The sequence below is a fragment of the Nyctibius grandis genome, chromosome 11, assembly GCF_013368605.1.
Source record: "Nyctibius grandis isolate bNycGra1 chromosome 11, bNycGra1.pri, whole genome shotgun sequence".
Classification (NCBI taxonomy): Eukaryota; Metazoa; Chordata; class Aves; order Nyctibiiformes; family Nyctibiidae; genus Nyctibius; species Nyctibius grandis.
In genome coordinates, this window is record NC_090668.1 from 697,619 (window position 1) to 712,174 (window position 14,556).

General features: G+C 74.2%; 4 protein-coding genes across 5 annotated transcripts; 2 read left to right on the top strand and 2 right to left on the bottom strand.

The window, feature by feature from the left end:
* Window positions 1-406: 406 nt before the first annotated feature.
* On the bottom strand, window positions 407-2,230 carry WNT1 (Wnt family member 1). Its single transcript, XM_068410396.1, has 4 exons — window positions 2,130-2,230; window positions 1,619-1,872; window positions 1,143-1,408; window positions 407-895 (listed from the first exon to the last, which is right to left on the bottom strand). Exons 1-4 carry the CDS (start codon window positions 2,228-2,230, stop codon window positions 407-409), a joined length of 1,110 nt encoding a protein of 369 aa, XP_068266497.1.
* A 2,874-nt stretch (window positions 2,231-5,104) lies between these two features.
* Window positions 5,105-8,460, top strand: ARF3 (ADP ribosylation factor 3). Of its 2 annotated transcripts, XM_068409999.1 has the most exons (5): window positions 5,105-5,172; window positions 5,898-6,087; window positions 6,201-6,311; window positions 6,377-6,501; window positions 7,538-8,460. In XM_068409999.1, exons 2-5 carry the CDS (start codon window positions 5,940-5,942, stop codon window positions 7,697-7,699), a joined length of 546 nt encoding a protein of 181 aa, XP_068266100.1. In that variant the 5' UTR covers window positions 5,105-5,172; window positions 5,898-5,939; the 3' UTR covers window positions 7,700-8,460. The 2 variants fall into 2 exon arrangements, with proteins under 2 accessions (XP_068266100.1, XP_068266101.1); XM_068410000.1 differs by lacking the exon at window positions 6,201-6,311.
* Window positions 8,461-10,090: 1,630 nt separating this feature from the next.
* FKBP11 (FKBP prolyl isomerase 11) lies at window positions 10,091-12,039 on the top strand. The gene is made up of 6 exons (XM_068410647.1): window positions 10,091-10,205; window positions 10,639-10,704; window positions 11,324-11,411; window positions 11,528-11,561; window positions 11,667-11,737; window positions 11,822-12,039. The coding sequence occupies exons 1-6, from the start codon at window positions 10,095-10,097 to the stop codon at window positions 12,037-12,039; spliced, it is 588 nt and encodes a 195-aa protein (XP_068266748.1). The 5' UTR covers window positions 10,091-10,094.
* A 283-nt stretch (window positions 12,040-12,322) lies between these two features.
* Window positions 12,323-14,129, bottom strand: CCDC65 (coiled-coil domain containing 65). The gene is made up of 7 exons (XM_068410699.1): window positions 14,091-14,129; window positions 13,852-14,021; window positions 13,586-13,724; window positions 13,278-13,475; window positions 12,990-13,208; window positions 12,766-12,918; window positions 12,323-12,677 (listed from the first exon to the last, which is right to left on the bottom strand). Exons 1-7 carry the CDS (start codon window positions 14,115-14,117, stop codon window positions 12,423-12,425), a joined length of 1,161 nt encoding a protein of 386 aa, XP_068266800.1. The 5' UTR covers window positions 14,118-14,129; the 3' UTR covers window positions 12,323-12,422.
* Between the last annotated feature and the right edge of the window lie 427 nt (window positions 14,130-14,556).

The following is a 14,556-nucleotide window of genomic DNA, read 5'->3' on the forward strand; positions in this document are numbered from 1 at the left end:
CCCAAAACCAAAACGGGTCAGGACTGATAAAAATATATCCTTTATTCTTCTCTAAAGGCTACCAGTGAAACCTGTAACAAAGCATTATTATTATTATTATTAATTATTATTATCTTTAATTATAAAAAACAGGGCCTGGGGCCAGCGAAGCGCGCGGGGAGGCGGCATCAAACCACCCACAATAAATATTTTATTTACAGTGACAAGGGGACCCCGCGGAGCCGGAGCAGCCGAGGGGGCGGCCGGGAAGGTGCGTGGCACCCAGCCCACCCAGACCGGGCACAGGACCAGGGGGCATCCCTGGGGCGCAGCCCACCCATGGGCACCTTCAATCCAGCCGGGCACCCGTCACGGGGGGTGGCACGGACCCCCTCCGGGGCTGGGCGCGGTGGTCCTGGGGGGGGGCTCACAGGCACTCGTGCAGCACCTGCGTGTTGGTGCAGTTGAGGCAGCTGACGTGGCAGCACCAGTGGAAGGTGCAGTTGCAGCGCTCGGTGACGCGCTGGGTGCGCGTGCGGTACCCGCGCCCGCAGCACAGCAGCTCGCACCCGTCCAGCCCCGGTGAGGAGCTGTTGCAGAACCGCCCGGCCGTCCCCGCCGTCCCCGTCTTCCCACTGTACGTGCAGAAATTGGGTGATTTCTCGAAGTAAACGAGGTCGTGGGGCGAGGGGGGTTTGTGGGCCGGGTTCTCGGGCTCCAGGTGGTGCAGCTCCACGCGCGACGCCCGGTTGCTGCCCTTGTTGCCGTAGATGACGCGGGAGGCGCCGTCGAAGCGGTCCTTGAGGACGTCGCCCACGGCGCGGAAGGTGGGCAGCCGCATCCAGCACGTGCGCACGGTGCAGGAGCCCGACATGCCGTGGCACTTGCACTCCTGGCGCATCTCGGAGAAGACCGTCTGCAAGGCGGGGAGGGGGGGGGGGGGGACGTGGGGTGCTGTGAGCAGCCTGGGACCCCCCCCACCCCCAGGGACCACCGCCCTCCTGCGCCCCGCTTCCCTGCAGCATCCCTCCGTGCTCAGCCTGCGGGAAACTCCTCTCTGACAGTTCCCACCCCACGCTGGGGACAGGTTGGGGGTCTCGGTGGCCGTGCCCTTCCCCGTGCCCCCCCACCCCGGGGCTGCCCGCAGCCCCCCGCGCCCTCACCATGCGCCCGGCCTCGTTGTTGTGCAGGTTCATGAGGAAGCGCAGGTCACGGCCCTTCTCGCTGGAGTCCACGAACTCCCTCCCGAAGAGGCGCCCGAAGTCGATGTTGTCGCTGCAGCCCCCCCAGTGCCAGTCGGGCCCCCCGGGGCCGCGGCGCCGGTAGTCGCAGGTGCAGGACTCGATGGAGCCCTCGGAGCAGGACCGGGCCACCGAGTGCGTCACGCCGGCGCTGGTGATGGCGAAGATGAAGGCTGTCTCCCGGCAGCCTGCGGAGGGGAGCGGGGCCTCAGGGTGCTGCCGAGATGGGGAGGGGGCACCCACCCGCACCCCTAACCCGCAGCCACGACAGGCTGGTGATGGGCTGGGGGGTGGTGAAGCCCCGTGGGGAACTGGGGGTGCTTTGCCGAGCAGCCCGGTTCGGGGGTACAGCGGAGGTGGGGTGCGGGGAGCCCCTCGCCACCTCCCCGCGGCCTCACCCCGGTTCACGATCTTCCCGAAGATGTTGGGGCCCTGCGAGGTGGGGCAGTTCCAGCGGCGGTTGCGGAACTGCCACTTGCACTCCTTGATGGCGGTCTGGAGGCCGGCGCTGACGCTGTGCAGGATGCCGGGGTTCTGCCGGATCAGCTTGCGCTGCTTGCGGCTCAGCAGCTGCAGGCTGGGGTCCAGCACCAGCTGCACGTTCTTGGAGTCCGTCAGCAGGTTGGTGGACGAGGCCACGTTGATGATGCCCCTGCGGCACAGGCGGGGATGGCGACCACCGGCGAGGGGGCCCCCGCCACCCCGCTCCCCACCTCACCCCCCGCGGGGGGCCTGACCCCGCTCCTCTCCTCCATCCTCCTCCCCGGGGGTCGCAGCCCCGTGCCCCCCCCCCCGGTCACACCTGCACACCCCATCCCCAGGTACGGGGCAGCCGCTGCCGCACCGGTGCCAGCCCCACTCCCCCCCCCCCCCCCCCCAGCACCCCGGTGCCGGTACCGGCGGACTCACCACCACCGCCCGCTGTTGTTCACCGCCAGCGTGTTGGAGAGGGAGGAGAGGGCGAGCGCCCAGAGCGCCCGGAGCGCCAGCCCCAGCGCGGCGGCTCGCATGGCTCCGGCCCCGGCTGAGTGCGCGGGCGGGCGGCGCGGGGGTATTTATGGTGCCGCGGAGCCCCCGGCCCGGCCGCTACATCCACGCGTGTTTCCGGACGCGCGGGGCGCGGGCAGGGCGGGCGGCTCCGGTGAGGGGCGGCCGCGGGGGGACGCGGGGAGAGCCGGCCGGGCGGGACGGCACCGGCACCGGGCTGCAGCGGGTAGCCGGTACCCGGGGCGCGGCGTCGGGAGTGCAGTGCCCGGCGCTCCCTGTCCCGTTCCTGGAGCGCGGCGTCGGGCGGTCCCTGCGCGGTGCCCGATGCCGGTGCCCGGTGCCGGTGCTCGGCGGTCCCTGCGCTGTGCCCGGTGCCGGTACTCGGTGCCCGGTGCCGGTGCTCGGCGGTCCGTGCGCGATCCCCGGTGGCTCCCCGGGGAGGCGGCGCGGCTGGACTCGGCTCGGCGCGGCGGGTGCGCAGCGCTCAGCACCCGGGAGCATCTTCCAGCCCCTTCCCTCTTATAGGGGCGGTGCGGAGGGTCCCCGTGGGCCGGTCCCGCCGAGCGGGGCCTCCCCGCGCCCTCGCCCTAACAATGGGGAGCGGCGGAGCCGCGGCACCTCTTATGGGGCGGCCGGAGCGGCGGCGCCGGGCCTGTCCGTCACGGCCGGGATTAGCCCGGCGGGTGGCTGCGCCCCGGCCCCGGGCCCAGAGAGCGGCCGGGGTGAGGGGGGGGGCCCGGCTGCCTCCCCCCGCCCTCCCCGCCGCCCCGCACACACGCTCTACCGGCACCGGCGGGGGGAGCCCGAACGGCCCGGGACAGCTCCCAGAGCAAGAAGGAGCAGGTCCCGGAATAGCCCGGGACGGCCCGGGACAGCTCCGGGCGCACGGAGGGAGCGGGGGCCGGGGATAGCCCGGGATTTCCCGTGACAGCCCGGGGCGCACGGAGGAGCGGAGTGATGGGATCTCCCGGGATAGCCCGGGGCGCACGGGGGTGGGCAGAGTCCCGGGACAGCCCGGGACAGCCCGGGGTGCACAGGGGACCACAGTCCTGGGACCCCCGGGTTTGGCGGAGGGGGGGCGACGTGCAGCCCCCCGGGGCGCGGGACCGTCGGGGCTGCGCCAGTCGCCGGTGCCGGTTGGGAGACCCCGGACCCCTCTCCTGTCCCGGCCGCCGCCCGTCCCGGTCCGTGCCCAGCGGGAAGGGACGGCCGCATCCTCTCGCCGCTCGGGGCCGGGCTGTCCCGGGCTATCTCGGGCCGGGCTGGCTGCGGACAGGGCCCCACGGCCGGTCCTGCACCCCTTGGCCCCCCGCGAACGTGCCCGCGGGCGCCCACGATGGGTGGCACGGCCCCGCACAGCCCCGCACGGCTCTCCCTGGGCCGGTACCGGGTGTCGGAGGGAGGGAGGAACGGACCGGGGGGAGAGGGAGGGATGGGGGGACGGGAGGTGACGGAGCGGGGGGCAGGGGGGTGCCCGGACGCGGGGGGGACCCCACGGTCAGGGCACGGTGACGCGGGGCCGGTGCTGACACACGTCTCGGTGGGGACGAGGGTCCGTCCCCGGTGTCCCCCGCCCGGAGGGGCGGGCGGGTGTGACCTCCCCGGTGCGGGGGGGGCTGAGCTGAGCCCCCCGGTGTGGCGGGGTGGGGGGGGGGGGGTGTAATCCCCCCGCGGCGGTTGCCCCGGACCAGTCATGCGGGGCCGGATTAGCCCCGCTCGCCCGTCACGGCCCGGGGCCGCCGCTCCCCGTTTCCATTCAAGGACGGACAAAGCCCGGGCCGGCGGCGGGGGGGGGGGGGCTCGCACCGGGCACCCCCCCGTCACCCCCGGCCCGGGAGGGGTCCGGGGCCGCCCCGGGGTCTGCTCCAGGACGGCGGCTCCTGCCCCCCCCCGCCCCGGTTCCCGGCCGGGCCAGGCCGTGTCCGCGCCCTCGGGCCGCCGCCCCGTCGGGGCTCCCGGGGCTGAGGTCAGCGGCCGCGGGGAGGCCCCGGGGCGCGGCCGGGAGGGCCCTGCCCGGGGCCGTGCCACCAGCGGCGGGGCCCAAGCACGACCCCCCCCCGCCCCCGCTCCCTCCCGGGACCCTCCCTGGTGTCCCCGCTCCTCCCGGACCCCCCACTCGCTCTCCCGCCGCCTCCCGCTGCCCTGAGCATCCCCCCGGTGCCCCCGCTCCCCCCCCCCCGCCATCCCCTCTGCTGCCCCCGCGCAGCCCGACGGCGGGTCCGGGACCCCCCCGGCCCCGGGACCCCCCCGGCCCCGGGGTATCCTGCGGCTCCCGCAGCCGTCGGGGCGCCCGGTGCTGCCGGTGTCCCCGGGGCGGCCGCCGTTACCTGCCCGGGGCGGGGGGTGCCGCGCGTCCCGTCCCGTCCCGCCCCGCCGCACCGAGCAGGGATGGACGGACGGAGGGACGCGGGGACAGACGGGCGGACAGCGGGACGGGGCGGGGGGAGCCGGGGGTGCCCCGCACCCGCTGTCAGCCCCTGCCACGCCCGTGAGCACCGGGACGGCCTCGGTAGCGCCGGTACCGCACCGGGTCGGGCCGGGGGGGTCCAGCCTGGCCCGGGGCAGGACCGGGACCCCCGTGCGGTTATTGGGGTCCCCGTCCCGCCGTGAAGCGCGGGGCACCCCCCCCGTCATGCCCCCCCCGACGGGGCTCTGTCCTCGTTGCTCGTGCCGGGGGGGGGCACCGGGACCCCCCCCTCCCCTCCGCCCCATCACGCCCCCCCCGCGCTGCTGCAGCCGCTGCCATGGAAACGGCTCTTGGCTCTCGCGAGCTCCGCGCCCCCCCCCGCGCCGTCCCCGCGCGCGCCCCCGTGCCCGGTGCGGGGTGTGGGGGGGGGCGGGAACCGGGAGGCGTGGGGGGGGCACCGGGCGCTCTCGCGAGATCGGCGCGATCGGGGCCTCCGCTTCCGGCGGCGGGAGCGGTGCAGAGTCAGCTGCGGGCGGGGGGCACCGGCACCGGCACCAGGTGCGGGGGGGGCCGCACCGGAGGGGGGGCCGGTCCGGGCCACCGCGCATCGGCGGGTGCGCTGTACCGGGGGGGGGGGGCACCGCACCGGGGCGGGGGGGGGGGGGCTGCAGCGCGATTGGGGGTGCGGAGCACCGGGGCGGGGGAGCGGCATCACACCGGGAGGGGCGAGGGGTGCGGGGGTGCGGTGCGGGGGCGGGGGGGCGATGCGGCGGGGGGGGCGGTGCGGGGCAGGGGGGCGGCGATTTGGGGGTGCGCTGCGGTCCGGGGGGGGGGGGGGGCGGGGCGTTGGAGGGGCGCAGTGCGGGGGGGGGGGGGCTGCGGGGCGGGGGGGGGGGGCAGTGAATTCGGGGGGCGTCGCGGCGAGGGGCTGCGGGGGGGCCCCGGGGGCGGGCGGCAGCGCACGGCGGGGGGGGGGGGGTGGTGGGGACCTCCCCACCGGGGAGGCTGCGGGGCCGGGGGGGCGCAGGGGGGGTGTCGGGGCCGGGGTGGGGGTCCGTGCCTCAGTTTCCCCCAGCCCTGGCCTGTCCCCTTGTGGGGTGCAGCACGGGGGCGGGGGGGGGGCCCGTCCCCAGACCCTTATGCGGGGTCCCCTGAGTCCCCCCGGGCCATGGGGGTCCCTGATCCCCGCAGCCCCCCGCAGCACGGGGGGGGGATCCCTGGAGCCCCCCCCCCAGTTTTCAGGGCCGCTCCCCGCCCCAGCGCCTGCCCCGTGCCCCCCGCAGGATCCGGCCTCGCCTGCGGACAGAGCCAGCGCCGCCGTCACCATGGGCAACATCTTCGGGAACCTGCTGAAGAGCCTCATCGGGAAGAAGGAGATGCGGATCCTCATGGTGGGGCTGGACGCCGCCGGGAAAACCACCATCCTCTACAAGCTGAAGCTGGGCGAGATCGTCACCACCATCCCCACCATCGGTGCGTGCGGGGCGGGGGCAGCGGGCGGGGAGGACCCCTCCCCATCAGGGCTCCTTGGGAAGGGGCCGGCGGCTCCGCGTGCCTCAGTTTCCCTCCGCTGCGGCTCCTCGCAGGGTTCAACGTGGAGACGGTGGAGTACAAGAACATCAGCTTCACCGTGTGGGACGTGGGTGGGCAGGACAAGATCCGGCCCCTCTGGCGGCATTACTTCCAAAACACCCAGGGTAGGTGCCCCCCGCCCCGGGGAGGCAGTGGGGGGGGACGGGACTCACCCACACGCTCTCCCCAGGGCTGATCTTCGTGGTGGACAGCAACGACCGGGAGCGGGTGAACGAGGCGCGGGAGGAGCTGATGCGGATGCTGGCGGAGGACGAGCTGCGGGACGCCGTCCTCCTCGTCTTCGCCAACAAGCAGGTGGGTGGGGTGGTGTCCCCATGGCGGGGGGGCTGGGACCGTCCCCGGGGCGTCGGGGCTGGTGTGTGGGTGCCTGTGGCAGGAGCGTGCCCATCCCCGGGGCGTCGGGGCTGATATCTCGCAACCCCCGTGGCAGAACCGTTGCCCACGGCTGTGGCATTGAGGCTGGTGTCGACCCCTGCGGCAGGACCACGTCCGTCCCCGCGGCGTTGGGGCTGCCGTTAAACAGCCCCTGTGATGGGGCTGTGCCCATCCCCGTGGCATCAGGGCTGGTGTTTTAACACTCCCTCTGGCTGGACCGTGCCCATCCCTGCAGCATCAGGGCTGCTGTCAGCCCACGTGGCCCCACGGTGCCCATCCCCATGGCGTTAGGGCTGCTGTCAGCCCCCACGGCACCCATCCCCATGGCATCAGGGCTGGTGTCAGCCCTCGTGGTTTAACGGCTACTGTCACCCCACGTGGCCCCACGGCGCCCATCCCCACAGCATCAGGGCTGCTGTCAGCCCACGTGGCGCCCATCCCCATGGCATCAGGGCTGCTGTCAGCCCACGTGGCGCCCATCCCCGCGGCATCAGGGCTGGTGTCAGCCCATGTGGCCCCACGGCGCCCATCCCCACGGCGTCAGGGCTGGTGTCAGTACTTGTGGTTTAATGGCTCCTGTCAGCCCCCATGGCCCCACGGCACCCATCCCCATGGCATCAAGGCTGCTATCAGCCCATGTGGCCCCACGGTGCCCATCCCCATGGCATCAAGGCTGCTGTCATCCCACGTGGCCCCGCGGTGCCCATCCCCGCGGCGTCAGGGCTGCTATCAGCCCATGTGGCCCCACGGTGCCCATCCCCACAGCGTCAGGGCTGCTGTCAGCCCCCACGGCACCCATCCCCATGGCATCAAGGCTGCTATCAGCCCATGTGGCCCCACGGTGCCCATCCCCACAGCATCAGGGCTGCTGTCAGCCCCCTCGACGCCCATCCCCGTGGCGTCGGGGCCGGCGCCTGACCCCCCCCCCCCCACCATGTCCCTCTCCCTGCCCCAGGACCTGCCCAACGCCATGAACGCGGCCGAGATCACGGACAAGCTGGGCCTCCACTCCCTGCGCCACCGCAACTGGTACATCCAGGCCACCTGCGCCACCAGCGGCGACGGCCTCTACGAGGGCCTCGACTGGCTCGCCAACCAGCTCAAGAACAAGAAGTGAGGGGGCCTAGCACCACCCCCCCGTGCCCCCAGCCCCCCCCCCGGGGCCGTGCCAGGCCCCCCCCCCACCCCCCGGCCGCCCCCTCCCCGCCCCGGTTGGGTTTTGCTTCCTTCTGGCACCGGTTGCTGTGGGGTTTTTTCGCCTTTTTTTGGGGTCCCCTCGGTCCCCCCCCCGGGTCTCGTGTGCTCTGTGTGACGTACGGGGGGGGGGGGCAGAGCCCCGGGGGGGGGGGACGGGGGCTGCGCTGCCCCGGGGGGGGGGGGGGCAATACCGGGGCACCCCGTCCCCATGCATGTCCCCGCACCCCTCGCCTTCCTCTGGACCAAATGTGGGGGCAGCGGGGCCGCAGGGGGCATTTGGGACCATACCCCCCCCTCCCCACCCCAGCACCCCCTCCCGGCCCCACATGCCCCCCCCCGGGGGTCCCACACGTCCCCGGCCCCCCCATGTCACTCCGAGGCAGGTCTCCTCCCCGCAGCGTGACCCCCACGGGGTGGGGGGGGTGGCACGGGGCTGCCGGGACCCCCCGCGGTCCCCCCCCCCCGCCCCGCGCCGGCCGCCTGCCCCCCACCCCCGTGCCAGCATCGTGATTGTATGTCCCTGCCCCTCACGGACGGACAGACGGCCCCATCCTGCCCCCCCCCGGCACCGTATTTATACCCCGGTCTGTGCTTGGTGTGACGTGTCGCTGCGGCTCTGCCCCGTCCGGGGACGGGTGTACCCACCCCCCCCCCCAGCCCCGCGCCTCAGACGGTGGGTGACCCCCCCCCCCCCCCCCCCAACCCCCCCCTTGGATATTAAACATGTTTTATGTAGCGCTGCCCCACGGCTCTGCCGCGGCCCCCCCCGGCGCGGGGTCCCGGTGATGGACAGCCCCAGGCTGGGTTTAATTAGAAAGGGCTTAACGGGGCGAGGGGGGGCTGGCGGGGGGGCGAGGGGGGCTGGCGGGGGGGCGAGGGGGGGCCCCCCCTTCCCAGGCTCATCTTTAGGGCGATACTGGATGAAATGGTAAATCCCATTACTGCTAATCCCCGCCGGGGCGTGGGGCCGGTGCCAGCGCCGGGACAGCGCGAGTGGGGCTCAGCCCCCCCCCAGTGTCCCCCCCCCCCCAATGTCACCCCCCGCCACTGGCCAGGGGACCAGCTGAGTCCTGTCTGGGGCCAGCGCTGCTGTCCCATCGCCGTGTCCCCTCTGGGGTGGTGGCTGGGGGGGGTCTGGGCCCCCCCTGTGCCGGTGACACCGAGCCGGGGGCGGTGCTGGCTGCCCGGACGCCTCCGGGGGGGCTGGCGTGGGGCTGACGGGGGTCGCCCGGTGGGCTGGGAGCCGCGGAGCCGGCACCGGCGCGTTCCCACCGGCCGGGCTGGGGGCTTTGTGTGGCGGGGGCCAGCCCGGCGCTGACCCGCTGGCCCTAATCCCATTAACGCCCCGGCCGCCAGCCGCCAGCCCGGCTTCCCCACCTCTCGGCAACCGGGGCTGGTATGTGGGTGCGCCTGTGGGGCCGGCGTGCCGATGCCGTCGTCCGGGAGCTGCACCGGGGCCTGTGCGGGCACCGCCGCCGACGGGGCCACCACGGCTGGCCACAGGGCTACCGCTGCCAATGGGGCCACCACTGCTGGCCACAGGGCCACCACTGGCACCAGTGGGGCCACCACCGCTGGCAATAGGGCCATCGCCACCAGCACAGGGCGAGGGAGCCGGGCTGCCCCCCATGTGCCAGTGTGCCCCCCCTGAGCCACCCCGGGCTCTGTCACCTGCCCCCGGGGCTGGTGTCCCCCCGGCACAGGGACCTGGGGGCTCTGGGGCAGGTCGGGCTCCTCGCCTGGGGGGGGCTCGGCTTCCCCTGGCCCACACGGCCGGGGGGGCTCAAGGGGTGCTGGGGTGCCAGGGGAAGGGTGCTGGGCTTGGGTGGGTGCCCGGGAGGAGTCTTGGACCCGGTGGGTGCCGGGGGCGGTCCTGGGCCCGGTGGGTGCCGGTTTCTCCGGGCGTTGCTGCCGCCTCCTGGTACCGAGCCCTGACGGTGCCGGGACCGCGGGTGCTGCACCCAGCGGGTGCCCTGGGCCGAGCCCCCTCCCCCGGAACCCCCCCGGACCCCCCACCCGGTGAACGGGGGCGACCCCGGGCCGAGAGAGGCGCCCGGTACCGGCGTGGTCTGGGTGGCATCGGAGCGCGGACGGACGCGTGTCCGGAGCACCGAGGGGGTGGCCGGGCCCCGGGGACCCCCCCCCCAGCCCCGCCGGACCCCGGGGCAGCTCCGGCCGCCCCGACGGCGTGTTGTCTGTCCCGCGGGCCGGTCCCGGTAGCGGCGGGGGCGGGCCCGGGGGCGGGGCCCGGGGGGGGCCCGGGGGCCGGGCGGGGCGGTCCCGGTGCCGCCGCCGCCGCCGCCGCCAGCCCGGCCATGCCGCCCCCCGCCGCGCTCCTGCTCCTGGCGCTGCTGCTGCCGCCGCCCGCCCGCGCCGCCGGGACCGAAACCGAAACCGGCGACCGGGAGCTGCGGCTGGAGACGCTCGTGAGTCCCGGGGAAACCGGGGACCCCCGGGGGAACCGGGGGGGGGGAACGGGGGGAACAGGGGACCCCCGGCGGCCTCCTTGGACGGGGAGCTGGGACCGGGTCGGCGTGGGGGGAACCGGCGGCGCGGCCGGGGACGGGGGCACCGGCGAGGGACGGGGCACCGGGGAGCCCGGCCCGGGCGGGGGGGGGCACGGGGCAACGAGGGGACGGGGCTGTGGAGGGGGGGAGACACCGGGAGGACCGGGCTGGGGAGGGGGGGGCACCGGGAGGACCGGGCTGCGGAGGGGGAGCACGGGGCACCGGGAGGACGGGGGGGTCCCGGGGGGAGTCCGGCTCACGGAGAGCTCGGGGGACCCGTGGGCACGGGGCGTGCGTGGACCCCGAGGCGGGGGGGGGTCCCGGCCCGGCCCCCCGTGACCCCCGGTTGCAGGTGCCCCCCCCCGAGGGCTGCACGGAGCTGTCGGCGCCGGGGGACACGGTGCACGTCCACTACACGGTGCGGCGGGAGGAACACGTCAGCACTGCGCGGGGCGGGGGGGCACCGGCACCGGGGGGGGGCTGGGACTGCACCGGGGCGGCTCCGGGGGGGGCATGGGGAGGGGGGCATGGGGGTGGCAGCGGAGGGTTGTCAGGGTGGGCATGGGGGTGGCACTGGGGTGGGCACGGGGGTGGCAGCAGGGTGGCACTGGGACAGGCGCTGGGACTGGCATAGGGACAGCACTGGGACAGGGCTGGTGACAGCCCCGGGATGGGCTCTGGGTGGCAACTGGACTGGCACAGGGGTGGCACTGGGACTGGCATGGTGGTGGCACCAGGATGGGTGTGGGTTGGCACTGGGACTGGCACTGGGAGCAGCACGAGGATTGCCCTGGGATGGCCCTGGTCACTGGGAGTGGGGCAGGAATGTCCCCAGGGTGGCACTGGGACCAGGACAGGGATTGCCCTGGCACTGGGAGCAGGGATGTCCCCAGGGTGGCACTGGGGTTAGCATGGGGGTGGCACTGGGACCATCACTGGGACCAGCACAGCGATGGTGTTGGGGGGGGCAATGGGACCAGTGGGACAGCGCCAGGACCCGCGTGTCCCCAGGGGTGAGGGTGCCCGTGTCCCCGCAGGGCACGCTGGAGGACGGCCGGGTCATCGACACCTCGCTGGGCCGGGACCCGCTCCAGGTGGAGCTGGGCAAGCGCCAAGTGATCCCCGGTGAGCGGGGGGCCGGGGGGAGTGGGGGGGGCTCCCCGGGGTCTGGCGGGGCCGAGCTGTGGGACCCCCCCAGCCCCGCTCACCCCTCACCCCCCCCGTGCCCCCTCTCCCCGCAGGCCTGGAGCAGAGTCTGCTGGACATGTGTGTGGGGTAAGGCGGGCGGTGGGGCGAGGGGCGGGCAGCGGCCCCCCCCCAAGGTTTGGCACAGGTCTGGCCCCGCTGGGCACCGGTGCCGATGGTCTGTCGCCGCGTCAGGGAGAAGCGGAGGGCCGTCATCCCCCCTCAGCTGGCCTACGGCAAGCGGGGCTCCCCTCCCGCCATCCCAGGTGAGCGCAGCCCCCGGGGGGTCCCCGCCAGCCCCCGTGGCCCCCGCGCTCAGGCTCGGTGTGTCCCTGTCCCCCCCCTCCCAGGTGACGCCGTGCTGCGGTTCGAGGTGGAGCTGGTCGGTTTGTCCCGGGCCAGTTACTGGCAGAAGGTGGTGAACGAGGTGCTGCCCGTGCTGTGCCTGGGGCTAGTGCCGGCGCTGCTGGGGCTCATCGGCTACCACCTGTACCGCAAGGCCAGCAGCCCCCGGCTCTCCAAGAAGAAGCTCAAGGAGGAGAAGAGGAACAAAACCAAAAAGAAATAAAAGCCTTTTCCCTCGGCACCCGCATGCCCAGCTCCAGGGGGGTGGGGGACCAGAGCAGTGGGAAGGGGCTGTGCCATCCCCCGAGCTCCCTGCCCGCGCTGGCACCGAGGAGCTGCCACGTCAGACCTGAGCGGGAGGTGACAGACCCCACACCTGCCCTGACAAAGCGCAGAAATAAGACCCCGGAGCGCGTTTTTTTGGGGGCAGTTTAGCTCTTTTATGGCACCTCCGGGCAGTGACGGTCTCTGCGGTGTCCCCAGGCGCCAGGCAGGGTGCCCTGGTCTGCAGGGGGGTTCTCAGCTGGTGTGGGCAGAGCAGTGGATGGGGCCTGGGCGGGTGTCCCCTCCCACGAGGCCGCCGGGGTGCGCGGCGCCCTGATGTCCTCATGCGCGGCCACCTCCGGCGCGGGGCAAGGCCCTGGGGACGCGGCTCTTGTGCTCGACGTCGAGGAGCGGGTTGAGTTGGCTGAGCACCTCCTGGCTGACCGCTATCCCCGCCAGGTACTGCCCCAGCAGCACCCGCAGGCACCGGTTCCTGCGGCCCAGCACCGCCCGCTCCCGCTCCAGCGCCTGCTCCTCCAGCTTCACCTTGTTGAACCGCTGCCAGAAGCGCTCCAGCCCCGCGTAGTCCCGCGCAGCCTGGGCGAGAGGCAGCGGGGAGGGCAGGGGGTCCCCAGCCTGCCCACGTGCCACCCCCCGAGGCCGCATCCTGACCACCCCTCCTCACCTGAGCCAGGGGCTCCGCGGGCGGCTCCTCGAGGACCCGCTGGGCGTCCCTCTGCTCCCCCTCCGCCAGCGAGGAGGGGTAGAAGGGCAGCACCTTCTCCTCCTCCGTCTCCAGCCTGCGGCACATCTCGGCCAGCCGTAGGATGCGCTCGGCCTGGGGCAGGGGGCATGTGGGAGAGGGCAGAGATGGCAGCACCCCCCCCCTCAGTGCTCCGCCGGCCTCACCTTCCTCACCACCCGCGCCAGCGCCGCCAGGGCCGCGCCGCTCTGCACCGTGAGCGTGGCCAGGCTGCCGTGGGCCTTCGCCCTGGCCTGGCTCAGCTCGCTCTTGAGCTCCTGGAGCTGCCCCAGGAGCTTTTCCTTCTCCTCCCGCGCGCGCTGCGTCTGCTCCTCGCCCTCCCGGAGGCGAGCCGCGATCCGGCCCTTGGTGGCCGCCACCAGCTCCTGGGGACAGGCGAAACGTGAGCAGCGGGACAGGGTGTCACCACCCCCTGGGGCCGCCCCGCCACGAACCTGGAGCTTTTGCAGCTTCTTCGTCTGCATCTCTATCTCCCTGGAGCTCTTCTCGTCCTTCTCCCTCAGCATCTCGAAAGCCACCTGCTGCTTCTTGGTGGCCTCCATGTAGTCCTGCGCGACCTTCTGCAACTGCTCCCGCAGCGCCGCCACCCTCCCGCCCAGCTGCGCGCGGCTGTAGTGCTGCTCCTGCAGGCTCTGGGGACAGACACGGCTGTGGGTGACCCACCACCTCCCGAACCTCACCGTGCGCTTCGCTCGTGAGCCCTAAAAGGCTCCTCACGCTTCCCCCCCCCCCCACCCCGTGCCTTGTTTTTGATGTCGTCCCGGGCGCTCTGGAAATTCAGCGTGTCCTCGCGGTCGTTCTCGGCGTAACTCTGCCCCGCGGCCAGCGCCATGTCCTGCAGGTAGCAGCTTTCTCGCTCGTGCTGCTCGAGGATGGTCCCTCTGGGGAGAACACGGGGGAGCTGCTGGCGGAGGGGAGCCACGGCGGTCCTGGCCGGGCTGCGAGGGGCCTCAGCACCAGGACAGGACAGCCGGCGGGTGCCAGCGCTGTCCCTCTCCCCCTCCGAACCTCTCAGCCTCGAACTCCATCCTCAGGGCCTCCAGCTGGGCGCCGTAGCCCTCCTCCAGGCAGGCCAGGCGGCTGCGCTGGAGCTGCAGCAGGCGGTCGACGTTGTGGAGGTGGCTGCGCAGGGCGCGGGCGTGCTGCTTCTCCGCCTCCTCCAGGTCCTTGGCCAGGGACTGCGGAGGTTGGGGGGGGTTAACGGGTGGGCCCCGGTGCCGCCCCGGCCCCGCCAGCCCCGCGGTCACCTCGATGACGCTGTCCTTGCAGTCCATCACCCGCGCGAAGGTCTGGCTGAGGATCTCGACGTCCCGGCGCAGCTCCTGGGTCTTGGCCTCCCGCAGCAGCGCCCGCCACTGCGCGTGGAGCTTGCGGAGGCTCAGGGTGCTGCTGCGCTCCTCCTTGTCCAGCTTGCCCTGGGTGAGGGGGGGGCCGTGAGCGGCGGGGAGGGGGTCAGGGGCTCGGAGGCATGTGGGGAAACGCCACCACCCCCCCCCCCAGCCCCCCCCACGCACCTTCAGGAACAGGGTGAGCATCTCGCTCTTGGCCTTGGCCGCCTCCTCCTCGGCCAGCGCTTCGCTCTGCAGCAGCAGGAGCTTGTCCTCCGCCGCCATGGGGGCGGCTGCTCCTGGGTCGTGCTTGCCCTGCATGGCGGCTGGACCCACAGCGTGAGAGGCGGGGGGAATGCCCGGGGTCCCGCCCGGGCCCCCCCCA